This window comes from Pongo abelii, chromosome 15 (assembly GCF_028885655.2).
Source record: "Pongo abelii isolate AG06213 chromosome 15, NHGRI_mPonAbe1-v2.0_pri, whole genome shotgun sequence".
Lineage (NCBI taxonomy): Eukaryota > Metazoa > Chordata > Mammalia > Primates > Hominidae > Pongo > Pongo abelii.
Window position 1 is genome coordinate 77,085,237 of NC_072000.2, and position 27,877 is coordinate 77,113,113.

The following is a 27,877-nucleotide window of genomic DNA, read 5'->3' on the forward strand; positions in this document are numbered from 1 at the left end:
ACTGCTTGAGGCCAGGAGTTCAAGACTAGACTGAGTAACATGGCGAGAGCTCATCTCCACTAAATTTTTTTTTTTAATTAGCCAGGGACTGTCGTGTGTACCTGTAGTCCTAGCTACTCAGAAGGCTAAAGTCAGAGGATCACTTGAGCCCAGGAGTTCAAGGCTGCAGTAAGCTATGACACGCCACTGCACTCCAGCCTGGGTGACAGAGTGAGATCTTGTATTGAAAAAAAGAGGTGAAATTAAATAAATCATGGTATATCCACACAATGAAATGCTATGCATCTGTTAAAAACAGGCCAGATATAATCTATGTCCTAGGCTGGATGCAGTGGCTTGTAATCCCAGCACTTTGGGAGGCCAAGGTGGGTGGATCACCTGAGGTCAGGAGCTCAAGATCAGCCTGGCCAACATGGTGAAACCCCATCTCTACTAAAAAATACCAAAAAATTAGCTGGGCGTGGTAGCACATGCCTGTAATCCCAGCTACTCGGGAGGCTGAGGTGGGAGGATCACTTGAACCTGGAAGCCAGTGGAGGTTGTGGTGAGCCAAGATTGCTCCACTGCATTCCAGCCTGGGCAACAAGAGTGAAACTCCATCTCAAAAAAATAAAATAAAATAATCTATGTCCTAGATTGTTAAAAATTTTTTAAAGGTGCAGAACAGGGCACTTGGAATGCTACTATTTGAAGGGAGAAAAAAATAAAAGGACAGATAAATATTTATGTACATATAACATCACCAGAAAGATACAGAAGAAAAAACAAAACAGGTAAGTCTTTACTGAAAGACTAGGGTCTGAGGATGTGAAAACAGGGGTGACAGAGACTTAGATTTACTTTTTGCTCTCAATTACTTTCTGTAGTGTTTAATTTTTTTACCATCTACAGGTTTTTTTTTTTCAAAAAACACCACCAAAAACAAAAACACAGATTTTTTTTTAGAATGAAGGGGAGTGTTATGGATTGAGTTTCTTAGAAGGAAGGAGAGTATTATGAGTTGAGTTTTTTAGAAGGAAGGAGAGTGTTATAAGTTGAATTATATACCCTTTATATGTTGAAGTCCTAACCCTCCTACAGGTTGAACATCCCAAATTCACAAATTTGAAATGCAAAATGCTCCAAAATCCAAAACTTTTTGAGCACCAACATGACCCATGAAGATCTCACCCAATTTCCCAGAAGCCCTCGCTCCCATCGGACTAGAATCTTCTTTTGAGAGGCCTTTCCTTTTCTCATCCCTATTGCTACCAGTACAAAAAGCAAAACAGAAAGACACTAAAGCAAAACCAAAGTTTTAGTCACAAAAACCAAATGGGCTGGCGAGGGAAGGCAGTGGTTACAGGGAAGGTTTTGAGCTCACCAGGCCCTGTAGCTGAGGTTTCAAAATGGCAGCTAGCTGGACGCCATTTGGTTTAAATCTGCTCACCCAAACCTCTCTCCAGTTCTCCAAGGGATGTCCCTAATTACTAGCACAGCCACCTGCCAACATGGAATCTGGGTCTCCCTTCTTTCAAACATTAGAGATGTGAGACCAGAAAGATTACTTCCCAATACCAGAGAAAAGGCTAAGAGGGAGGAACAAGAGGGAGAAGGAGACCTTCAGTGCAGCATGCAAGGACATGGCGGACGCGTCCCATCCCATATCGCAGCTATTATGCATTCCCAACTGGCTTGGCCAACATCCAGAGAGACTCCAGGCTGGTGAGTCTGTGAATGTGAAGCAGAGATAAGCAAGGCGGCGAGGGGGAGCTCGCCCACTGTTCTATATGGGCTGCAGCACTGCATGGCGAGGAGTCAGGGGAATCTTCCATTTCCAAGACATTTCTGCACTCGATCCTGCTCCCCAAGACTAAGAATTCTTTCTTGGCTTCCTCCCACTCCCTGGAATGTAACTAAGCAGTTACCTTGAGAACAAGGAAAAATTGGGGGCTAGGGAGATGTATGAGTGTTTTAATGTGTTAAAAATCACATTTACCCTGGATACTTGTTTGCAATAAAACAGAGTAGGAAACTCCATTCTTACCTTCATCTATGGGACAGGCACCCAGTGGCAATCATTGTGAGAAATAGGGAGAGGCTGATCTATGCTTAGGGAGCTCAGAAAATGCTATACTTCCTTCCAGCTGTAGGGAAGCTGCGCCACTGGGGAAGAGTGGATGCATTTGGACAAACAGGAATGGATGGAAGGCTTTCTAGGAGAGGGGACCACATGAGCAAAGCCTGAAGAAGGGGTGGTTCTTGTCTAGCAATGTGGAAGTGTGAGGAGAGGCAAAGAAATATCTTCTAGAAGCTGAGGGATCAGACACTGGAAGCTTATCTACCTTCTCCAACTCCAGGGTACCACCAAGGAGAGCAAAATCCAGAAACAAGGGGAACCTGCAAAGTGGTGGAGGAAAGAGGAGGAAAGGAATGTCTGCCCCGAGTCCAGCCCCAGGGTCAGATGCCGGGAAAAATTCCTGGGATTATTTGGTGCTGTGTGAGATGGATCTGGAGCCACCCTGGCTTGAAGAGGGATGTGGGTTTGGACTGGGGCTGCCAGGACTGGTCTGGGGCAAGCTAAGGACACTTTCACGTGTCCACACTTTTGTACTTGCTGTTCACCAGTATCTCCTTTCCCCCCTTCTCTTCCCTGTTCATGGAAATTCTTAAAAATCATCTCCTCTGGGAAGTTCTCCTGATGCTCTCATTCAGAATTAACCCACCACTCTTTATGCCGCTTCAACAAGTTGCTTGTATCTCTTTTTACATTTACGTTTTCTTTTTTGTTTTGTTTTGTTTTGAGACAGAGTCTCACTCTATCGCCCAGGCTGGAGTGCAATAGTGCCATCTTGGCTCACTGCAACCTCTGCCTCCTGGGTTCAAGCCCTGCTCCTCCTCAGTCTCCCAAGTGGCTGGGATTACAGGCACCTGCCATCACCCCCGGCTAATTTTTGTATTTTTAGTAGAGATGGGGTTTCACTGTGTTGGCCAGGCTGGTCTTGAACTCCCAAACTCAAGTGATCCGCCTACTTCAGCCTCCCAAAGTGCTGGGATTACAGGCGTGAGCCACCACGACCGGCCTACGCTTTCCTATATGCCTTTTTTTTTATTTTTTGAGATGGAGTCTCACTCTGTTGCCCAGGCTGGAATGCAGTGGCTCAATCTTGGCTCACTGAAACCTCCACCTCCCGGATTCAAGCGATTATCTTGCCTCAACCTCCCAAGTAGCTGAGACTACAGGCGCATGCCACCATGCCCAACTAATTTTTGTATTTTTAGTAGAGATGGGGTTTCACCATGTCGGCCAGGCTGGTCTTGAAGTCCTGACCTTAGGTGATCCACCTGTCTCAGCCTCCCAAAGTTCTGGGATTACAGGCATGGGCCACCGTGCCCAGCCTATGCCTTGTCTTATAATTAGTCTCTCTTTCTTCTAAATGTAAACTCTCAGATGTCAAGAACTAGATCTTATACATCTTTCTGACCCCATCCCCCAGCACGAGCTCTTCCCCAGAGCAGACACTCAGTAAATACTTATTGAATTGAATACACAGACCCACAAGGAGCAACCTGGTACTGGCGGACATTTTTTATTCCTGCATCCATTCATTCATTTGCTCAACAACCATGTGAGTGCCTAATATCTGCCAACCTGGCTCACACTCTCTCACAGAGCACACTCGAACTGTTTCATCTACCAGCTAAAAGTAAGTTCAGTATCAATTCAGGGCTTCTTTTCAGTTCTAGAACATAGAAAATTTCACAGGATCACCTGAACACCGCAGGGTGGGCGCAGCCTACATCCCATTGCCTGTTTCTGTCCAGATGGAAAGTCACACCCTCAAGAAGGCCCCTGGGGAAGACAGATTGTCTGGGATGTGGATGAGGGCCCCCACAGGCCCTGCCCAGCCCAGCCCAGCCCAGCCCACCCAGGGGAACCCTAGATACACCTATCACAGGAGATGGCAGTTAAGATAACTCTATCTACGTACACAGTACCCTGTGGATAATAAGTAAGGAGCTGGTCATTTGGAAGGAAGCAGGGGAGCTCTAGGAAGTCCTCTCTGCAGAGTACATGTGGCCATGGAGCGGGGAGGATTAACTGAAGGTCATGAGAAAAGTCTGCCCTTCTCAGAGATCCATAAGTGCAAACTGCTGGAGAGTCCAGGAACTGCTCTGCCATGGAGGAAAAATACAGATGGGGGCGGGGGCGGGAAAGGGAGGAGGCAGGTTAGGGACAGTCATTGATCTCGGCGGGCTCTTCCAAGTCTAAAATTGTAGGATTCTAACCTGAACCTCCCCTGCCAACAACTTGAAAAAGTTGTCTTGAGATCAGGGACATGTGGAGAGAAAGTTGAATAGCATGTCAGATAATAAACCAAGAAGAAATTGTGAAGTCAAAACAAGGGATAAATTTTCCTTATCTCTCTAAGACATGCATCAAAGCAGCTGGCTGCTGTCTGCCTGGCCCGGGAAGATGATAATGGTTTTTAATGGCCTGTAAACAATAGGACCAGCCTTTGTAATAAAGTTTAACCAATTAATCCTTTAGGCTTTCTCCCTGCACTCTGCCTACTCTCCGCTCCTCCTTTCTGTGATGGGGCAACCTTCAGCGGTCTGAAAAGCAAGGGATCCAGCCCCTAGACGCAAACCTGTAGGTGACAGTAAGAGTTGCCCAGAGGAAGTGCTAAAGAAAATTGCCTCTATCCTGATCTGGCTAAAAGGAGGAAGAATCCCTCTTTTCAGGGAAAAGGAGAGGAGAGATGATGCATCAAGGAATTTGCACAAGAGGTAAACTTCATTCTTATTCAGGAGCTCATTCATTCATTCGGCAAACATTCATGAACACCTACTATGCGCAAGGCATCTGCAGAGGGTGCAAAAGTATACAAAGAAAATACCTGCTCAAGATGGAATTAAAGCCTGGAGGGGGTGGTACTGGGAATAAGATACATTCACAGATGGCCGGGCGCAGTGGCTCACGCCTGTAATCCCAGCACTTTGGGAGGCCGACGTGGGCAGATCATGAAGTCAAGAGATCAAGACCATCCTGGCAAAGATGGTGAAACCCCGTCTCTACTAAAAATACAAAAAATTAGCTGAGCATGGTGGCGCGTGCCTGTAGTCCCAGCTACTCGGGAGGCTGAGGCAGGAGAATTGCTTGAAACTGGAAGGTGGAGGTTGCAGTGAGCCAAGATTGTGCCACTGCACTCCAGCCTGGGCAACAAGAGCGAAACTCCGTCTCAAAAAAAAAAAAAAGACACATTCACAGATATCAATCGTAAAAGTTAGTACAATAGCCTCTGCAAACCACTGTATAAGTCCAGGCTTCTTTTTCCATTTCTTCTTTCATGTGCCATGTTCCGCTTGGGGTGGTTACAATAGACAATATTCAGAAAATGGAAGAATCAGAAAGAGAAGAAAGTGGAACACACAAGAGAAAGAAAACCAAGGCCCTCCTCCCTCCTGCCATGGCCCTCTCTGTCTTCAGCCCTAGTTCTGGAAAAGAAAAGGGTGTGTTGTCACTAGAGGCCTCCAGGCAGGTCCATGCCACTGAGTCACATTTCAAGCCGTGTTTGCTTCCTACACCAACAAGGCATATCTTTTCTGAATTGTGCAATATTCTGGCCACCTGGATTTTTCTACTTGGTATACCAACTCCTAGTACTCAACAACAATTCCCTTTACTCTTTTCTTTTTTTTTTTTTTTTTTTGAGACAGAGTCTCACTCTGCACAATCTCGGCTCACTGCAACCTCTGCCTCCCAAGTTCAAGTGATTCTCCCTGCCTCAGCCTCCCAAGTAGCTGGGACTACAGGTGCCCACCGCCAAGCCCAGCTAATTTCTTTTTTACTTTTAATAGAGACAGGGCTTCTCCATGTTGGCCAGGTTGGTCTCAAACTCCTGACCTCAGGTGATCCGCCTGTCTCGGCCTCCCAAAGTGCTGGGATTACAGGTGTGAGCCACTGCGGCTGGCCTCCCTTTACTCGTAAATACAGTGTGTGCCAGCTGTAGTAGTTTATGCCTGTACTCCCAACATCTCAGGAGGCTGAGGCAGGAGGATCACTTGAGCTCAAGAGCTTTAGGCTGTAGTAAGCCAAGGTCGCACCACTGCATTCTAGCCTGGGCAAAAGAGCGAGACCCTGACTCTTAAAAAAAAAATAAAATGTGTAATGGTGATATAATAATTCAAAGGTTAATCATCTCTACTTTTGAAAACAATAATGAATACCTTGCTTTGCATTTGTTCAGCCTCACATTTTTTTCAGAGTTCTTCAAAAAATATTATCTCATGTTCATGCTACAAGCAACCTTGGGTGGTAACAAAGGTTAAACATCATTATTTCCACTTTAAATTTTCCCTCCTTTATCCATTTGTTTTCTACTCAACAAACAGTGGTTGAGTACCTGCCATGTGCTAAGCACCATGCTGGGTACAGGGTCACACAGCATAGCAGAAAAACAGCAGATCCTGCCTTCAACAGGTTCACAGACCTATGGGGTGGAGAAGTGAGGACGTGGTCCCTGTCTCCAGGGTCTGGGGCATCTTCTAGAGGAGAAGATTGAGACAAGCATTAAAAGATTAGCATGGGCCAGGTGCGGTGCTCACACCTATAATCTCAACACTTTGGGAGGCCAAGGCAAGAGGATTGCTTGAGCCTGGGAGGTGGAGGCTGCAGTGAGCTGTGATGGTGCCACTGAACTCCAGCCTGGGCAATAGAGTGAGACCCTGTCTTAAAAAAAAAAAAATTAGCATGATTTTACCAGGTAGAAAAGAGAGGAAAGGGGATTCCAGAGAGTGAGTCAGCAATCTGTGCACAGAGAAGAGTGAGACATCTGGGGCATCCAGACCATGGGGTGAGGAGCAATGAAGGGCAAAGGCTGAGAAAGACTGAAGAGGGAGGCTGGGCCCAAACAACGGAGCCAAGAGTGCCTTGCCAAGGAGTTTGGACTTTATCCTGGGGACAATGAGGAAATCACTGAAGGTTTTAAGCAGAGGTGGGTGACGTTGATCAGATTTGTGTTTCAGCAAGATTACTCTGGCCACGGGATGGAGAAAGCACTGGACTAGGAAGAGACTGGGCAGACTCTAGAAACATTCCCAAAATAGAACTCGCAGGACTGGGTGTCCCACTGGAGATAGGAGGAAAAGGAGATAATAGAAACAGCTTTCCCACTTGGGCTTGAGGGGCCCTCATCCAAGATAGGAGACCAGTAAGAAAGCCTTGCCCAAGGTCACCTTAAGTTACTTGATGGCTGACTCGAATCAAGAACCTCAAGTTCCTTCTGGTAGAAACCTCTTAGTCTGCCTCATTAACATTGATCAGCAAATAAATTTAACCATCATCTGCCAGGCTTTCCTTGTTTTCCACTTTATACATGTTCACTTTTTGTCCTATGGAGATTATTAAGATCATTAGGGCAAAATTCCTTTTGACCTCCCATAAGGCCTCTCACAGTACAAGACAATATGTGGTCAATAAATATTTGTTATTAAATCAAACTCCAGGAGCCCCAAGAACCCATCTCCAGGCATTGCCTCACTTATAACATGAGATATTTGCCTTCTTTAATCCCTAATAAACAGTTTTTTGTTTTTGAGACGGAGTCTTGCTCTGTTGCCCAGGCTGGAGTGCAGTGGCACGGTCTTGGCTCACTGCAACCTCTGCCTCCCAGGTTCAAGTGATTCTCCTGCCTCAGCCTCCCAAGTAGCTGGAATTACAGCTGCCTGCCACCACGCCCGGCTAATTTTTTGTAGTTTTAGTAGAGACAGGGTTTCACCATGTTGGCCAAGCTGGTCTCAAACTCCTGACCTTGTGATCCGCCTGCCTCAGCCTCCCAAAGTGCTGGCATTACAGGCGTGAGCCACTGCACCTGGCCAACAGTATTTTTTATTTAATTCCTAGATCAAGTAATTCCTAGATGCTTGAATTTCACAATCCAAGATAATTTTTTTTTGAGACAGAGTCTCGCTCTGTCACCCAGGCTGGAGTGCAGTGGCGTGATCTCTGCTCATTGCAACCTCACCTCCCAGGTTCAAGTGATTCTCCTGCCTCAGCCTCCCAAATAGCTGGGATTACAGGCGCCTGCTACCACACCCAGCTAACTTTTTTATATTTTTTAGTAGAGACGGGGTTTCACCATGTTGGCCAGGCTGGTTTCAAACTCCTGATCTCAAGTGATCTGCCCACCTCGGCTTCCCAAAGTGTTAGGATTACAGGCGTGAGCCGCCGCGCCCAGCCACAGTCCAAGACATTTCTAAGAACAACAACAAAATTGGGGGGTTCAACGTGGTCTTGCCAACTTTTGTTTTAACACCACTGTTTCTTAAAAGAAAGAACATTGAATACATATCCCCAAAGTCAGGATAATATAATTTTAAGATGAATTTTCCAAATTAAATCAGAGTTCCTCAACCTCAGACCAATTAACACTGGACTGAAGAATTCTTTGCTATGGCAGTGGAGGGGAAGGAGAAGGGGGAGCTGTGGGCAAAATCGCCCCAGTTCAGAACCACTGAATTTTTTAAAGTAAGCTTTCATAAAAATCCAGTTACACTGTCCTTGTATTTTGGATCAGTGAACACTATCACAGACTGCCACCAGTCCATAAACAGCTTTTGGGAACAAGAGACTCAGAGGTGAAGAGTGTGGAATTTGAAATCAGACTTGAACTCAAATCGTAATTCCACCTCTCCTCATTCCCTGACCTTGAGCAAGGCACTGTTCCAAGCCTCCCTTTCCTCCCCTGCACAGTGAGGACAATACCACCCCATCCCAGTTGTTGGGAGGATTCAATGGAATAGATGTGACGCACTTAGCATGTGATCGTCGGGAACGGAAGTATGACAATTATTAACATTATTTCTACCACTTCTATAACATATGTGGTATCTAATACAAATTAATGTCTGCTACCCAAATTTCAGACTTTCTGGGTCAAAAGGACCTTACACATAATATAATGGACTTTCAATAAACACTTACCAAATGGACAAATGAACCCCTTGTTACCCCGATCTCACTAGTTCCTTCCCTGAACCCCGACACATCCTTTTCTCCTTTACTAAACCTTTCTCCAATCCTACTCATGGGAATTAAAGCCATAAAATAAGCCTGGCGCACCTTGGGCCTCTGCCCTGGGCTCTGTGGGTAGGAGCACTGTGGAAGCCGTATCAATCACCCCCACCTATGACAGCCTTTCTTCAGCGCCAGCCATGAACGTCCCCCATGTCATCAGCATCTTCAGGCTACTGCTGTCCTTCTTGGATATTTAACCTGGAGGTAGGCCAGGGACAGAAAAAGGAGGTGGCAAGATCCTTGAACAAAAGGAGCTATAAAAGGGCGTTGGGGGAAGCAAGGCAAAAGGCAGATTAAACAAGCAGGCACCTCAAGGAAACGTGGCAGGGGAGGGGGTTCCGAGCCTCTCTGTCTGCTTACTTGACAGCAAGCAGGTCAGAGTTCCTGCCACTTCCTTCTAGTAGAAACCCCACCAAGCCCACCTCCCCGCCTTGGCAGGCAAAGCACTGGTAGCTCTCTCAAGGGAAAAAAAAAAAAAACAAACAAACACTCCTTGTTACAAACCAGACACAGTCCTGGCCAGAGCCCAGCTAACAATAAATTTCTGGGGTTCATCTCACAAGTACATTAAGTATCTTCTGACAATTTCCCAAAGGGCTGGGTTTTTCTGGCCATCACAGGGCTGTAGAATATTGAGTACAAGGAGAGGGCTTCAAGAACAGGGGATCCAAGCCTTTGTTTCATTGATGGGGAAACTGAGGCTCAGAGAGGGGGAAGGAACTTGTTCAGGATCATCCAAGTATGCTCCCGTCAGTGGCAGCACTGAGCCAAGAACTCAAGTCTTCAGTTTTGGCACTGGGTTTTGCCAGAGGCTTGAAAACATACCAAGAAGTGGAAGGTGTACTATGAGCTAAATCTCACTTTTCCTGAAAATATATATGTGTGCTCACGCAGGCACACATGCGCATAAAAGGTAGGGAAAGAGGAAACAAATGTAGCAAAATGCTAGTAAATGGTGAATCTAAGCAAAGGGGATATTGGTGTTCATTGCTCTATTTTCACAACTTTTCAGAAGGCTTGCCATTTTTCCAAGAAAAATTTGAGGAAGGGCTAGGTGTGGTGGCTCATGCCTGTAATCCCAGCACTTTGGGAGGCCAAGGTGGGAGGATCGCTTGAGGTCAAGAATTTGAGACCAGCCTGGACAACATAACAAGACCCCATCTCAACAAAAAAATTAAAAATTGCCAGGCGTGGTGGCTCACGCCTGTAGTCCCAGCTACTCAGTAGGCTGAAGCAGGAGGATCGCTTGAGCCCAGGAGTTCAAGGCTGCAATGAGCTATGATTGCACCACTGCACTCTAGCCTGGGCAACGGAGTAAGACCTTGTTTCTTTTAAAAAAATTAAAATTAAAAAAATAAAAAATTTTGAGGGAGAAAGATAAAGCACCAACTAGCAATCTAAGATAAATAAAAAAATTTTTTTTTAAAAATCATTTGGAAAAGAGTAGGAATCCCTCCTTCAATTTCATTCAGTTTTCCTAGCTAGGGACTAATATCCTTAGAAAAAGTTATAAGAAATCCAGAGGTTAAAGGGGTGGGACTCCAAACAAGTAAGAGATTGCCGGTATTCATAGCAGTCCACAGCTATGGCAATCTTGGAATCCAAATAAGATTTCAGATATTTTGTCCCATCAGCTCCTAAAATACACATATTCTGGTCACACCATGTATCCTCTGTTGTTTTTGGTGCAAAAAGTAAAGTAACCATGAACTACAGATAGGGCAAATGTCAGAATTTTTCCAGGGGACTTTATCACCTTTGCAATACAGGTAGTTTATAAATGCAATACAATATAGTTTAATTCTATTCAATTTGCAAATTCTTTCACGAGTAAATCATTTAATCAAAATCCACATCCAACCCACACTCACCATGTTCTCTATCCATATTAGTATTTGGTTTGGGCCACACTGGGTCCACAATCCAGCCCTGAAAATCTATCCTGGGCCACATATATAACTCATACCAATAGCAGGGCACTCAAGGCATGAAGATTTGAGGGACCACAACCTATACAAGAAACCTCAAGGAATTCCTTATGGCTGAAGTAAGGTCTGAGGAAACCATGAGCAGGGGAATATGACTTGGAGAGAAGGTAGAGGTTAAATCCAGGAGGGCTCATACACCCAACAAAGGAGTTGGAAGTTTATCCTTCAGAAAACAAGGAGTCACTGAAGGGTTTTAAGTAGGCAGTGATATAATTGGATCATTCTGGCAGAGTACAGATGGATGAAAGTAACTCAAAGCTAGGAAGACTATCAGAATGACAAAGACCTGAACTAAGGCAGTCTGAGCGGGAGTGATGAACTGATAACACATTAGGAAGAGCTATTGACCACAGCAAATGGATAAAACTGGGTGGGAAGAGGGCAGATGTGCCTGAGAGAGAGATAAAGGATCCCAGATGACGTCTAGCTTGGCCAACTAGGTAGATGATGACAACACTCATCCTGACAGGGAATCCGGGAGGAGGCGAAGGCTTGGCAGAGGAACGTGGTGAGTTTTGAACATATTGAGGTCCCGGTTGGGTATACAAATATGGAGCTCCAGAGAGAAGCCCAGGATGAATATGTGCATTGGGAGTAACCAACATTAATGTATGGGGATGGATGCCAAGGGTGCAGAGGAGGTCAGCCAGAGAACTGGGGGCAAAACAAGAACTGAGTCAAGGACAGAAACTCTGGGGGGAAAAAAAACATTTAAGGGCAGTCAGGGAAGAAGAGACCCCAAAAAACGTTGAGGAGTAGCCAAAGAGGCAAAGACCTAGGCCTGCTTTTAAGTCACCCACTAAACTCCTCCATCTCCACAGGCTGGTCACACCATGCTGGGGCTGGGGAAGGAACAATCATGTGTTAAAATAAACTCATTTCTCAACGAAAAGACAAACAGCCCAATTTAAAAATGGGCAAATAACAAATAGACATTTCTCCAAAGAAAACATACAAATGGCCAATAGACACATGAAAAGATAGGAAGCATCATTCAGTCATTAGGGAAATGCAAATCAAAACCACAATGAGGCCGAGCATGGAAGCTCACGCTTGTAATCCCAGCACTTTGGGAGGTCGAGGCAGGTGGATCACTTGAGGCCAGGAGTTCGAGACCAGCCTGGCTAACATGGTGAAACTCCTCTACTAAAAATACAAAAATTAGCCAGGTGTGGTGGTGTGCACCTGTAATCACAGCTACTCAAGAGGCTGAGGCACGAGAATTGAACCTGGGAGAAGAAAGTTGCAGTGAGCTGAGATTGCGCCACTGCACTCCAGCCCGAGTGACAGAGTGAGACTCTGTCTCAAAACAAACAAACAAATAAACAAAAAACCCACAATGAGGCCAGGCATGGAGTCTGACACCTGTAATGCCAACACTTTGGGAGGCCAAGGCGGGTGGATCACTTGAGGTCAGGAGTTTGAGACCAGCCTGGCCAATATGGTGAAATCCCATCTCTACTAAAAATACAAAAATTAGCTGGGCATGGTGGCGGGCATCTGTAATCCCAGCTACTCGGGAGGCTGAGGCAAGAGAATCACTTGAACCAGGGAGGCGGAAGTTGCAGTGAGCCGAGATCATGCCACTGTACTCCAGCCTGGGTAACAGAGTGAGACTTTCTCAAAAAAAAAAAAAAAAACAATAAGCTACCACTTCACACCTGGTGGGATGGCTAGAATCACAAAGAGGTAGAGGAACTGGACCCCCCATACATCACTGATTGGAACACAAAATGCTGCAGTCACTGTGGAAAACAGCTTGACAGTTCTTCAAAACTTCAAACACAGAGTTATTATATGACCCAGAAACTCCTCCCCTAGGTATATACCCAAAAGAATTGAAAACATATGTCCACGCCAAGACTTGTACATGAAAGTTTATATTAGCATTCTTCATAACAGCCAAAAAGCAGAGATAACCCAAATGTCCATCAGCAGATGAACAGGTAAATCAAATGTGGCGTATTCATACAAGGGACTATTATTCAGCCATAAAAAGGAAGGGAGTACTGAAACATGCAACAACATGGCTGAATGCTGAAAACATTACACTGAGTGACAGAAGCCAGATACAAAGGCCACATGTGTTATATGATTTCATTTCTATGGAATATCTAGAATAGGGAAATCCAAGGAGACAAAAAGCAGATTAGTGGTTACCAGGGGTGAGGGGACAGGGAAGTGGGGAGTGTCTGCTTCCTGAGTGCAGGATTTCTTTTTTTTTTTTTCTTTTTCTGTCACCCAGGCTGGAGTGTAGTGGTATAGTCTAGGCTCACTGCAACCACCGCCTCCAGGGTTCAAGCAATTCTTCTGCCTCAGCCTCCAGAGTAGCTGGGATTACAGGTGCGCACCACCACGCCCCACTAATGTTTGTATTTTTAGTAGAGACGGGGTTTCACCATGTTGCCCAGGCTGGTCTCAAACCCCTGACCTCGTGATCCTCCCTCCTCGGCCTCCCAAAGTGCTGGGATTACAGGCATGAGGCCACCACGCCAGGCCAGGATTTCTTTTCAGGGTGATGAAAATGTTCTGGCATCAGATGTGGATGATGGCGGATGTACTAACCACCACTGAATTATGCACTTTCAAATGGTTAGAATGGTGGATTTTATGTTGTGTGAATTTTCTCTCAATAGAAAAATTCAATCATCCTTTACAAAGTGACCCACAGCCACAAGGAGCTGGGGAAGCAGTTTCTCCAGCTTGTAGCAGGACCTCCAGATATTCTGAGTAAAGAAGTCAAAGAGCCTGCTTCCCGGGAGACCCTTAAATGTCTTCACGCATCCACAGCTGGGGGAGGGGACGCTGACGAACAGGAGAAGATAGAGTATTGGCCTCCCCTGGCTGCTCACTCTGTGCTCGGGCTGCCTTGCCTGCTTGTAAAACCCCAAATGCCAGGGTGGCAGCAAGGCATACATGCAACTATGACCTGACCCACAGTGAGGCAGCAACCAGGTCTGACCTGGGCATAGTTACCCCACAAGGACAGGAAAGGAGAAATGATTTCCAGGCCCAGGACACCCAGAAGCCACCAAAAACCAACCTCATGGTTCATCCTCCTTATTTGACTCTTCGACACCTAAAACCTGTGCGTTGTGTTCAAGATACACCCTTCAGAGACCACATTCCCAGACATCCCGAGGGCCAGCCGTCACCACACGGGTGCCTCGGGGAGATGCTGGAGACACAAGTGGCTTTGAAATTAGCACAACTTACATGGCTTCCAGGTCTGCTGCAGAAATCCAGGCCCAAAGAAGAAGCCAGTGAGGAACAGGAGGCTGACCATTGTGTTCTCAGAAGGGGTTGGAGCCTCTGGGGAGGGGGCACTGAGGACAGAGCACGGCGTCCTGCGGATCATATCACATCTCTACTTCCCTCCCCAGTGATATGCTTCCCTCGCTCTCCCATTTTGCTCCCTCTCTCCTGCCAAACTCCCAGGGCAACCCTGGATAATAAAGTGACCGAATGTGAATGCTTCCAGGTGGCACACCAGCACTCCAGAGAAACTGTCAGAGCAGGGGGGCAAACCCCTGGCCTACTCCAGCCACTGGATAAGTGCACCCTCCTCCATGCCTCCCTGCTCCTGCCTGCCCTGAAGGGAGAAGGAGCGCAATGAAACTAGGTCTTCCCTTGGGGTTCTGACCACCTCATGGGGAGATTATGATTGCCCTGTGGTTGCCATGCCTACTGTGATGTCACTCCTTTTATCAGTCTATCTGGATGAATTTTTTTTCCCTTTTGTCTGAAGGACAACCTCCTACTCAGTGCTTAGGAGCCCATTGGGAGTTCCCACCCTTGTCTTATCCGGATCTGGGACCTCAGAAGACTCCACATTCCTAACAGGAGTAGCTCTCAGGATAAAGAAAATCTCTCTCAAGCTGGTCAATCTACTTCTAGATTTAAGCAGAACCAAACAGAACCTATTTCAACATCCCCTCTCAGAATGCAAACAGGAGAGGGGTGTGTGGAAAGGTCCAATCACCTTTACTTAATTGGTCAGAATAAAATCACTTTTTTTTTTTTAAGAGTTTCCTTCTGTGGCCCACACTGGAGTGCACTGGTGCGATCTCAGCTCACTGCAACCTCCACCTCCCAGGTTCAAGCAATTCTCCTGCCTCAGCCTCCTGAGTAGCTGGAATTACAGGCACGCACCACCACACCTGGCTAATTTTTGTGTTTTTAGTAGAGACGGGGTTTCACCATGTTGGCCAGACTGGTCTCGAATTCCTGACCTCAAGTGATCCATCCATCTCGGCCACCCAAAGTGCTGGGATTACAGGCGTGAACCACCACACCTGGCCAGAAACCACTTTTTCAGTAAAATAAGTGCAAAGAAGAATGAGGGTGGGGGAAAGGTTTACTGATCCCACACTTTGTCATGCACAGAGGAAGGCAAAGGAAGAAAGAAAACTCTTTCCTAAATGATCACTTGTCTCCGGCAGGTGTATCTTGACCATTCCAGCCATGGATCTATAGGGAGTTTCATGCCAATGAAAAGCATTTCTTTGGGGTCCTATTATGCATCAGGCACTGTGGCAGGTACTGGAGACTTAGTCCCAGCCCTTAAGGAACTAATAATAAGATCACGGCCAGGCATGGTGGCTCACGCCTGTAATCCCAGCACTTTGGGAGGCCGAGGCGGGTGGATCACCGGAGGTCAGGAGTTTGAGACCAGCCTGACCAACAGGGCGAAACCCTATCTCTACTAAAAATACAAAAATTAGCTGGGCGCAGTGGCAGTCACCTGTAATCCCAGCTACTTGGGAGGCTGAGACAGGAGAATCGCTTGAACCTGGGAGGCAGAGTTTGCAGTGAGCCAAGATTGTGCCATTGCACTCCAGCCTGGGAGACAAAGCAAGACTCCATCTCAAAAAAATAAAAAAAGAAAAGAAAGAAAAAAAGATCACTGTTCACAATCACAACATTTACGCAGGCTCCTTCAAAAAAATTTCCTCTCTAGAAAGATAAGCTGAGAGACCAGACAGTTTGTCTACGGCCTTCATGAAGTGAAAGGAGGCAGAGAGGAAAGGAGCTGGCCATGGACAGGTTTTGCCCCAGATCCTCAAGTGAAGACCCCAGCCTGCTGCAAGCTTTTTCCTCATTCTGTCCTCCCCTCCTGGAATCTGTGGCGGCTTCCACAGGCAGTGAAAGAAGGCAGCAAGCAGTGGCTCCAGTGCCAGCTGCAGCAACCCCACCAGAGGAATGGGGCCATCTGAGACAGAGAGGGTGTGAGGGCCAGGGAGACTGTCCCTGCAGCCAGCTAACCCCTCCAGTCAAGTCGACTTTCACAAAACGGGCCTGCTACTGGAAGTCATTGATGCCATTGTTAAAACACAGCACCAGGCCGGGCACAGTGGCTCACGCCTGTAATCCCAGCACTTTGGGAGGCCGAGACAGGCAGATCACTTGAGGTCAGGAGTTCGAGACCAGCCTGGCCAACATGGTGAAACTTTGTCTCTACTAAAAATATAAAAATTAGCTGGGCATAGTGGTGCACACCTGTAATCTCAGCTTTTCAGAAGGCTGAGGCAGGAGAATCACTTAAACCCAGGAGGCAGAGGTTGCCATGAGTCGAGATCGAGCCACTGCACTCCTGCCTGGGCGACAGAGTGAGACCCTGTCTCCAAAAAAACAGCACCCTGGAGAAGACAGCAGTCCATTCACACTGGAAACATCCAGACTTATTACATAAAAATGGCAATTACTGGCCAGGCACAGTAACTCACGCCTGTAATCCCAGCACTTTGGGAGGCCGAGGCGGCGGTGTAATCCCAGCTACTCGGGAGGCTGAGGCAGGAGAATCGCTTGAACCCAGGAGGTGAAGTTTGCAGTGAGCTGAAATCAAGCCACTGCACTCCACCCTGGATGACAGAACAACATTCTGTCTCAAAAAAAAAAAAAAAAAAAAATGGCAATTACTGTTGGCATCAGCAGCACAGTTGTTTTCAGCCAAAACTTAAGACACAGAACTAGCCTTATCTTTCCAGTATATGGTATGTCTCTTGCTATTTTTTGCAAATTATCTATCATATATATTCTTTTTTTTTTTTTTTTTTTTTTTTTGGAGACAGAATCTCGGTCTGTTGCCCAGGCTGGAGTGCAGTGGCATGATCTCAGCTCACTGCAACCTCTGCCTCCCAGGCTCAAGCAATTTTTGCACCTCAGCCCCCCGAGTAGCTGGGACTACAGGTGCACGCCACCACACCCAGCTAATTTTTGTATTTCTAGTAGAGATGGGGCTTTGCCATGTTGGCCAGGCTGGTCTCAAACTCCTGACCTCAAGTGATCCACCTGCCTCAGCCTCCCAAAGTGCTGGGATTACAGGCGTGAGCCACCACACCTGGCCATATATATTCTTTTAATGGCAAGCAGGAGCAAAATCGTATTCCCATTTTCTGAATGAGAAAACCAAGCCTAAAAGAGGGACTCCCAAGTAATATCAACTTGCAAACCTATGAATTTTTATCCTAAATACTGGCTTTGAGGGACCTTTGGCAACAGCAAAGGCATTCGGCAATTTGTGTGGAAGTCACATTACCAGCCCACCAAATAAGCCACAACTATGAGTTCTTCCGTGGTTAGCGGGGCTGGGGATGTGGCAGGCAGGCGTGGAAGTGAGATCCACGTGAAAGACCTAAGCACTGACTCCCCGAGGGACTGGCGAAATGACGCAGGGGCCAGATAGATGTCAGATTTGGCCAAAGTGTCCTCCTTTTTCACAAGCCCATCTGCCTTTCACCTGTCCTGAGGTAGGACAACCGGATGCCCTACTTTGCTGTGCAGCCCCGCTCTCTTGGGGACGGTAGCCCAAACAGGCTGCTCTCACTACACACAGATAAGAAGCTTTGCCACCCAAAACCAAGAAAGGGGCCGGTGAGGACACACAGGGAGTGCTCACTCAGTGGTGGCTGAGTTTGTGGAAGTAGCAAAACCTGCACTGTAGGACCCACACCTGTGAGAGAGGGCCCCGCGGGAATCTCAGCTTGGATCAAAGCAGGAGGGTGCTCACTCCACTCACGGCAGCAGAGCCCAGCTCCAGGTGCGATCAGGAAGTGACCTGAGAAGCTAGAGTTCTGGACTCACAGACCCAGGCTTGAATTTCAGCACCACTCAGTCACTGTGTGGTCTTGAGTGACTTGCCCTTGTTTTTCCTCATCCATAAAATAGGGATAAAAATACCTGACCTTGAAAAATTATACGAATGCCAGTACGCAGTACATACACACAGCAGAGATAGGAGCTAGAATTATTGGTTTGCCAAACACAGCAGTGTCTGGACTCAGCCGCCCACTTCTGACCAATGGCCTTCACTTGTAACACGGCTGATCTGGAGGGTAAAGCCTGCAGCCGTGGAACCAAGCTCTCGCCAAGGTAACTGACCCATGTGGGGCTCAGAGCCTTGTTCTTACTAGAACCACTCTAGTTTGTTTGATTTTTTTATTTATTTATACACATAATTATGTGCATTCCTTTATGCATATGTATACATATATATGCATATGTATAATTTATTCAAATAGCATCATATCACTGATACTATTCTCCTACGCCGTACCCGCCCACATGGCTACTCACAGCCCCTGCCTTTCCAGGCAGCCCGTGTTAACATCTTAGTTTGTATCCTTCCACAGTTCTCCCCATATTCATGTAATTTTACACACACATAAACTGAATAGTGAAGTTTTTGACGGTGTGGGGGCATTATTGTTTAACAAAAATGAAATTATACATCATACACAGTCTCTCCCTCTTTTTTTATTCTACCATAATTTGCCAAAATCCTTTTAATGGTTCTGTTATAATTCATGATATAAAGGTGTCAAAGCTATTCAGCCATTCCCCTACTGATGGGAATTCACTCAGTTTCAACTTTTGGCCACTACCAACAAAAAAGCAATAAATTCCTTGACAGTGTGTCCTAACCAAAGACCATTTTCCAACCAAACAAAAGGCCAGGTCCCAGGATGTGAAGGTCACCCATGAAAAGGACCTCATGATGAACTCCTGATTCAGCCACATCATCCTTAAAATTCTGCTTAGAAAAGAGACCCTCTGCTCCTAGAAATACAAATTCCCAGGCATGGGTCTGGCTTCCAAACTCTAGCTCCTCCAGTTCTTACTGCATCAAGTCAATTCTGCAGGTCTTCATTTTCCCATCTGTAAAATAAAATCATAACTGCCTCAGGCTGCAGGATTTGAGAGTGCTTTAGCAAGGGATTTTTATGAGGGAGCAGTGTGTGAAATAATATTTTTGCTGTAATTCTGTGGGATGTTGTTTCTAGCTTGTTGTTTGGGGGTCAGGGAAGGGAGGGCAAGCCAGAACTAACAGATTCAATTAAGTTCCCTCTGAGACTCAAGGCCCCTATTTATAAGGTACCTGGGGCTGGATGGGAAGGCGCTTCTATCTTCTGCATTTCTGAAACACCTGGTACTGTGATTGTTTACAAGGAAAACTTAGGAACTGGACAGGGGAGCTTTGGAGTCTCTACTTGCCCAGTTTTGTCAGATTCCAAAGAGGCGCAACTATAATTGAAATTATAAGAAGAATGGTCCAATCAGCAAATTTTGGAAAATCTGTAATCTCACTGGTGTTTGATTTTCATTCAAAATTTCCCTAAGCTCTACATTTCATTCAGTAAAAAGTTGGAGTTAGGGGAGAAATGGAGAACTTCTTTTGCAGGGGGTACAGTGATTATTTGTTCTATCCTTGAAAAAAAAATGAGAAATTTTGGGAAAACCATCTTAAAACTTCCATTTCGAGTAGCAGTTCTAAAAGACTTTCAAGAGCCTCTCTGAAAAGAAGCAGTTACAGCAACTTGAATGAATTTACCTGGTTATCATATGGCTCACATGCATGAGAGTGGGGGAGAAGACACGGTAAAAGCAACAGAGTTCGTGTCATGATATTCTGCTTTAAAACCCAAATCAAGGCCAGGCACAGTGGCTTATGCCTATAATCCCAGCACTTTGGGAGGCCAAGGTAGGAGGACCGCTTGAGGCTGGGAGTTCGAGACCAGCCTGGAAAATATCATGAGACTCCTCTCTCTACAAAAGAAATTTTTTTGTAATTAGCTGGGTGTGGTGGTACACCTGTAATCCCAGCTATTCAGGAGACTGAGGCAGGAGGATCACTTGAGCCCAGGAGGTCAAGGAGCTATGATTATACCACTGCACTCCAGCCTGGATGACAGAGTGAGACCCTGTCTCTAAGAAAAAAAAAAAAAAAAAACCTCAAAATCTGACTATAGAATAATTTTCTTCATCAAAATCGAATCAAGCAGATAATTGGCACCCCTTTGGAAAAGGATTCAGCAGCCTCTACTGAACATACGCCTGCCCCATGACCCAGTAACTCCCCTGCAAGGTGTATATACTTAAGGTCTCCAAAAGACAAGTACCAGCATGTTCCCAGCACCACTACTCATGGAAGTCCCAAACCAAAAATTACCACATGCTCATCAAAAGTAAAATGGGAAAATAAATCATGGTGAATTTACATAACAGGGCACTATACAGTAATGAGAATGAATGATCTACAACCACAGCCAACGCTGGGTGAATCTCACAAACGCAATGTTAAAGGGGAAATCCAGCTAGTAAAGTGGACGTGCTAGAAGATTCCGTTCAATGGGGTTAGACTCAGAATAGTCACCCTTGGTGGGATGGGGTAGGGAGCGTTGGGGTGCCCGGAAGGGGCACAGCTAGGCTTCTGTGATGTTTCTTCATCTGGGGGTTGGTGACACAAGCATATTCAACTTGTGAATTTTGGGGGATGAACATATGTGCACTTTTTGGTATGTATGTTATACTTCAGTTTTTAAAACTTAAGAAATTAGCCAACGAACAAAAATAAACATGATTGTGAGCTGGGCACGGTGGCTCACATCAGTAATCCCAGCACTTTGGGAGGCCGAGGCAGGCGGATCACGAGGTCAGGAGTTTAAGACCAGCCTGGCCAACGTGGTGAAACCCTGTCTCAACTAAAAATATAAAAAATTAGCCAGGTGTGGTGGCAGACGCTTGTTATCCCAGCTACTCAGGAGGCTGAGGCAAGAGAATCACTTGAACCCAGGAGGCAGAGGTTGCAGTGAGCCGAGAGCACACCACTGCACTCCAACCCGGGTGACAGTGTGATACTCCATCTCAAAAAAATAAATAAATAAATAAACATGATTAAGGATAAAGCAATCCAGTGGACAAGGCTCTTGGAGCCATATTTTATTTGGCATGTATCATTCTGGGGAGCTCTCCTCTGTCAATGCCAAGACTAGCTAGTCGAGTATGGAGAAAAGGCATTCTGTGAGAACGGATGAAAGGGAACAGAGAAACTGGCACTTTCTTTGGAAAAGAGTTGTTTCCAAAACCTAGATGTGTAGCCTCTACCCCAGGTAATTAGTCCAACACACTATCCATTACCGCTGAGTCCGGGTTTGCTTCAAAAGCATCTGGGGTTTTTTGGGGTTTGCTTCCCTTAAAAAAAAACTTGTTTTGAATGAGGGGAAAAGGCGTAGTTAATTTTTATATAGAAATCTGTTAAAGAGATCTGATCAATGGTGACAAAATGGAAGCCAGAGATGGAAAAGATTCACTGTGAGGCTCTGGCACCAAAGGCCAACTTGGGCTTCCATTCAGTTCAATAATAATATTTATCATAGCTTCTAACACATTCTTTTTCTTTTGTGAGATGGAGTTTCACTCTCGTTGCCCAGGCTAGAGTGCAATGGCGTGACCTCAGCTCACTGCAACCTCCGCCTCCCGAGTTCAAGCGATTCTCTGGCCTCAGCCTCCTGAGTAGCTGGGATTACAGGCATGTGCCACCACGCCCGGCTAATTTTTTATTTTTAGTAGAGACGGGGTTTCTCCATGTTGGCCAGGCTGGTCTCAAACTCCCAACCTCAGGTGATCCACCTGCCTCAGCTTCCCAAAGTGCTGGGATTACAGGCATGAGCCACCACACCCGGCCAATAGCTGCTAATACTTACTCAGGTTTACATATGCTAGGCATTGCTCTCTGAGCTTATATATATTAACTCATTCCATCTCTATCTATGAGGTTGGGATTGATATAATCCCCACTTTACACCCAGAGAGGGTAAGTAACTTGCCCAAAGTCAAACAGCTAATAAGTAACAAAGCTAGGCAGTTTGGCTAGAGTCTGTGCTCTTAACCATTACACCATATTGTTTCCTAGTAAGCATTTCTTATGCCCATACTATGTGCTGGGCACCATGCTGGACAAAAGGAGTACTGAGATGTATAAAACACGGGTACACATATGACAGGTTCTAGTCCATGCAATGATGAGAATCATACAGGCATCCTGAGGTCTAATTTCAGAACAAAATGTTAGAAAACTGCCTCCAAACACCTGGACATTAAGACTAAAATGCAGTGCCTGTTTTCTCATTGGTATTATTCTACTCAATAGAGTCAATTTTAAGACTAAGCATTCCTTGACACCCCACCCATCCTTGGGTCATGAAACTCAATAAAGCTCTCTTCATTTTGATTGGAGGGGGGGAAATTCCCCGTAAATATGTTTGCTTCTTTTTCCTGAATCACCCTGTTGTGTGAAAAGGATTGCTCACCACTGATCTAACAGGGTCTTGAATACAGGGTCTCTCAGAGGGTACAAGCCCAGGTGTTCAAGTTATTAAAAAATGAAGAAATGCAAAGCAGGGTTACAACATTTTTGGCACATTATAGATCCTCACACAACAAATTTACATTTTCACACACACACACACACACACACACACACAAAGTCAAATACACAATGTAAAATAATTACGATCATAAGAGGATGATAGGCTCTACATTTTTAAATATTGACTCAGAATGCCCTGGGAATGGCATGGTCAAGTCACAGACTGTGCATTTGACACTTTGTGATGAACATCTTGGTGCACATATAATCTAGTGCACAGATAATGTCAAAGTCTCATTAGAATCCTCCATGGAACCAGGTGTGGTGGCTCATACCTGTAAATCCCAGTAGTTTGGGAGGTCAAGGCAGGAAGATCACAACCAGGAGTTCAAGACCAGCCTGGGCAACATAGTGAGTCTCCGACTCTACAACAAATTTAAAAATTAGCCAGGCGTGGTGGCACCTGTCTGTAGTTTCAGCTACTTGAGGATCACTTGAGCCCAGGAAATGGAGGCTGCGGTGAGCTATAATTGTGCCACTGCACTCCAGCCTGGGTGACAGAGGAAGACCTTGACTCTAAAAAGAAGCCTCCATGAATGGGAAACCCAAGTTAAATCAGCTCCTGCTCCACCCTAACCCCCCTCCTAAGCCTTCCTTAAGGGAAAAAGAACAAAAATTGAGCCCAGTAGAAAGGAAAGAACAGTGAAAGCCCCAGTTAGGAAATCATGAAAGAGAAGAAATGAGGTACACAGGGAGAAAACGTGGATGAAAACCCTAGACCATGGCCACCAACAGACCCAAGCTAGCCAGGTGTAGACCTCTGTGACACCTAGAGGTCAAGTCCAAGAGGTCAGCTGAAGTTACGAAAGGCAGGCAGGAACTCAATCAGCTACCTACTTGTCCACGAGCTAGTCCTCCCCAGGCCTGGCATCTATGCTCACCTCCTGGCCCACTCCTGCTGGCCTCTCCACAGGCACAGGTGAGGCCCTAAACACCAGGAATCTTCTAATGTGTGCTGCCTTCTCCCACGTCCATCCCATTTCCTAGGAGTCAATCATGGTGCCCATTGCAACATGGCACCCAATGCCACTTTCCAGAGTAGTGTGACGTCCAATTCCAAGACCTGGAGGATAAAAGGTATTAAAGCTCCTGGGACCCCAGAAGAGACAGGGCAGAAAGCTGGTGGAAAACCATCTCCAACATCTGTTTCTTTTTCTGTTAAAATCTATCCACTGTGTGAATTGCCAAGGAAAGTTAAGATTCCTGTTCTGAAGCGAGAAGGGTTCTCTTTTCACATGACACCTGCAGAAGATGGGAAACATGATACCCCCTGCAGATCAGAGGACACCAGCTCCCTGTAAGAGTATACCCCAACCCTTGTCAGTGCAGCACCCAGCGGGGCGATTTTTCCATTTTTCTCCTCTTGCTGAAGGGCCTCCAGAAAGGCCACCAGGGCTTTCCCCAAGAGTAAAATTCTCCCCAGCTCCCTAGGAGGACTCACTGCCCACCACCCCTTTATTTAGCTAAGTAGTAGAGTTTTTATTTTACTGTTTATTTTATTTTATTTTATTTTATTTGAGACAGTCTCCTTCTGTCACCCAGGCTGGAATACAATGGCACGATCTCGATTCACTGCAACCTCTACCTCCCGTGCTTGAGCAATTCTCATGTCTCAGCCTCCCGAGTAGCTGGGATTACAGGCACGTGCCACCATGCCCAGCTAATTTTTATATTTTTAGTAGAGATGGGGTTTCACCATGTTGGCCAGGCTAGTCTTGAACTCCTGGCCTCAATTAGTCTGCCTGCCTCAGCCTCCCAAAGTGCTGGGATTATGAGCCACTGCACCCGGCCAGTAGCTGAGTTTTTAAATAACTTCCAGAGCCCTTTACTGGAGACACACCCAAGAAGATGGGCTCTTATTCTTCCCACAGAGGCCTATAGACCATCAACTAAATTCACTGGCTCCTACTCAAGCTATAGAAAGCTGAGGAGGAACTTCGAACATCCTCTCTATATTCCTCCCCTAGTTCCAGTCCAGGTAAACACAAATTGATTATATTTTTTCAAAACACCAGCCCCTTCAGATGGCCTGGTTTATCTTCATTAACATGTTATCTTCATTAACATGTTTATCTTCATTAACATATTTCTCAGTGATAAGAAGGGCCCAGGGTTCAACATCCCACTTTGCATCCATGCAGACAAGGCCTGTGGGAGGCTGTAAAACTGAAGAGGTGGTGAATCCAAGAGGGATTCCCCAGATATCCATGAGTCGGCAGTTGACTTTCTTGAACACGTCTTTCCCCTACTTTACACTTACTCTTACCTTACACTTACTGAGCATTCACTCTGGACCAGACCGTGTCCTAAGAGCTTCACGTGTGTGGTCATTCAATCCTCAAACCAATCCTATGGGGTAGGTACTGGAGTTAAGTGATGGGGCTGGGATTTTAACCCAGAAGTCTGATTGCAAAGCCCAACTTACCATGAAGGCCACGACATATGTCTCTACTTACGGATTCCACCGGTACTCTTGACAGGAGCATTTACCTCACTATATTATAAGCCTTGATCTACTTTTCTATCTCCCTGAAGCATAATCAGCTATAATCTGCTAACCGTGCCTCAGTTTTCATTCTTTCTTTTTGTTTTTTTTTTTCGGTGGGGCAGGGGAGACAGAATCTTGCTCTGTCACCCAGGCTGGAGTGCAGTGGCTCAATCTGGGCTCACTACAACCTCCGCCTCCCGAGTTTAAGTGATTCTTCCACCTCAGCCTCCCAAGTAGCTGAGATTACAGGCACGTACCACCATGCCCAGCTAATTTTTGTATTTTTAGTAGAGATGGGCTTTTACCACGTTGGCCAAGCTAGTCTTAAACTCCTGACCTCAGGTGATCCACCCGCCTCAGCCTCCCAAAGTGCTGGGATTAAAGGCATGAGCCACCGCCCAGCCTCATTCTCCTTTCTTTATTTTTATGATAGCCTCTACCTTGAGTTTCACCCAAGCCTATGGCCATCTGCTCCAAACTACATTTCCCAGCATCCCTTGTGGCCAGGTGTGGCCATGGACCTAAGCTAAGCCAATGGGATATGAGTGGAAGCTCCTTAATGACAAGCTGCTTGCCTTTGGATTTCACCTCCTGCTTCTCACATCCTGAAATACAGACTTAAGAGATACAAAATAGAGTAAAACCTGGGTCCATGAATGATGACTTTCTGGACCTACCTTACCTGCCTGGTGTGCTCACCAAACGACTTATTTGACAAATAAATAAACTTCTGTCTTATTTAGCTTTTTTTTTTTTTTTTTTGGACACAGAGTCTTGCTCTGTCACCCAGGCTGGAGTGCAAGTGCAATGGCGCTATCTCAGCTCACTGCAACCTCCGCCTCCTGGGTTCAAGCGATTCTCCTGCCTCAGCTTCCCAAGTAGCTGGGATTACAGGCATGCACCACCAAGCCCAGCTAATTTTTGTATTTTTAAGTAGAGACAGGGTTTCACTATGTTGCCCAGGCTGGCCTCAAATTCCTGGCTTCATGTGATCCGCCTGCCTTGGCCTCCCAAAGTGCTGAGATTACAGGCGTGAGCCACTGTAATACTAGCCTTATGTAGCCATTCTATTTGGGACCTCTTTGTTATAGCAGCTTAGCCTGTATGCTGGATTCAGCACCTAAAGTTCCACAGCTTGTCTTATTCTATTCAACATCTCCAGAACCCTTTCTTAGGGCTTGGAACATAGTAGTTGCTCAGTAAATATTTGTTATCTGAATGAAAACACCATTATGTAAAGCAGGTAGTACCAGGGCTAAACAAACTGATTTACTCAAGCTGTGCAGGTAGCCCTTATCCAGGTGACTACAATGTTTCACAGGAGTTCGGGACAGAGAGAGTAGGTTTAGGAAAGCGTTTGCAATAGGAAAGGGGTAAGCTTTCACTGCATCTGTTGTTGGCTGTCTGCTGAGACAATGGATTTTGGGCTTAATCAAAAGTTAGCTGAGGTTACTGCTTGTCTGATAATAATAATGGGCTCCATTTGAGCACTTACTGTGTGCCAGGTTCTGTACTAAGCGCTTCACATACATTTTAGCATTCATTTTCATTCAATTCTCACAATAACCCTACAAGGTAGAAAATATTAATATCCCCAGATGAACAAACCAGGCCCCCAAAAAAGTTAAATAACTTGCCCTAGCTGCATGGCTCGTTAGTGACAAAAGTAAAATTCAAACCCAAGTTGTTTGAGCCTAAACTTACTCTCTTCATAACCAATCTGCCACTCTGCTTCTCTTCCTGTGTGACAAGCCAATATTCCCAACTATGATTATAAGTTTCAAGGGCTGGACCACGTTTTGTGCTTATCTCAATAGATGCCTCAGGCATGGAGCTTCCACTGGTGGCTGTGACACTTCTTCTCTGTGCATGATTGGTGAGGGGGTGCACACACCCACCAAGAGACATGACGGCAGAAGGCAAACAGTCTGAGACCCAGTGTCCACCCAGCTCTCTTTTGCCCTCTCCTCTCCCTGGGCTGCCCCGGCTGCCTCCCTGACCTCTGCACTCTTCTGCCCACGCTGCTGCCGCCCACATCTTGGACAGCATCCCCCTGGGGCCACCTTCCTGCCTGTTTTTGTGTACAATTCCTGCCAGGCCCGGCAGTTCTCCTAGCTAAAGCCTGCAAGGTCCAGACCTGCCCGTCTGGCCTGGTAATGGTGTGGTCCACATTTCACCTCCCACCTTCACCCTCACTTCATCCTCATGGCCATTCTTTATCCACAACAACTCCTTCCTCCCTGTTCCCTAGACTCAGCAAAGCAGTCAAGAGCTAGGCAGGGTGGCCTTTATCCCAGAGGTTGGGATAAACCTAGGGCTCATAAATCTAGGGCTATGAGCCAAATACGGCCCCTGGGATTGCTTTCTGGGTGTGCACTATGCTTTTTGAAAACTGAATTAGCTAGGTTTAGGCTGGGCACAGTGGCTCACGCCTGTAATCTCAGCAATTTGGGAGGCCAACCCGGGTGGATCACCTGAGGTCAGGAGTTCAAGACCAGCCTGACTAACATGGTAAAACCACATCTTTACTTAAAAAATACAAAATTAGCCAGGCATGGTGGCACATGCCTGTAATCCCAGCTCCTTGGGAGGCTGAGGCTGAAGAATCGCTTGAACCCAGGAGGCGGAGGTTGCAG

At 46.1% G+C, this 27,877-nt stretch overlaps 1 protein-coding gene across 5 annotated transcripts in view; it reads right to left on the minus strand.

Moving 5' to 3' along the window:
* The window catches only part of DPF3 (double PHD fingers 3), a 279,174-nt gene that overhangs the window by 206,550 nt on the left and 44,747 nt on the right, over positions 1-27,877 (minus strand). Inside the window, exon 1 of one of the 5 annotated variants that reach the window (XR_010137068.1) lies at positions 14,263-14,681. The exons of 1 other annotated variant lie outside the window; for it this stretch is intronic. Coding sequence is in view for 1 of the 4 variants with exons in the window: in XM_054530783.2 (XP_054386758.2) it covers positions 14,263-14,264 (2 nt within the window). In the remaining 3 variants the exon portion in view is untranslated. Of the gene's footprint in view, positions 1-14,262; positions 14,691-27,877 lie in introns of those variants that run through there. 3 more of the 5 variants (XR_010137067.1, XM_054530783.2, XM_054530781.2) reach the window with 3 other exon arrangements.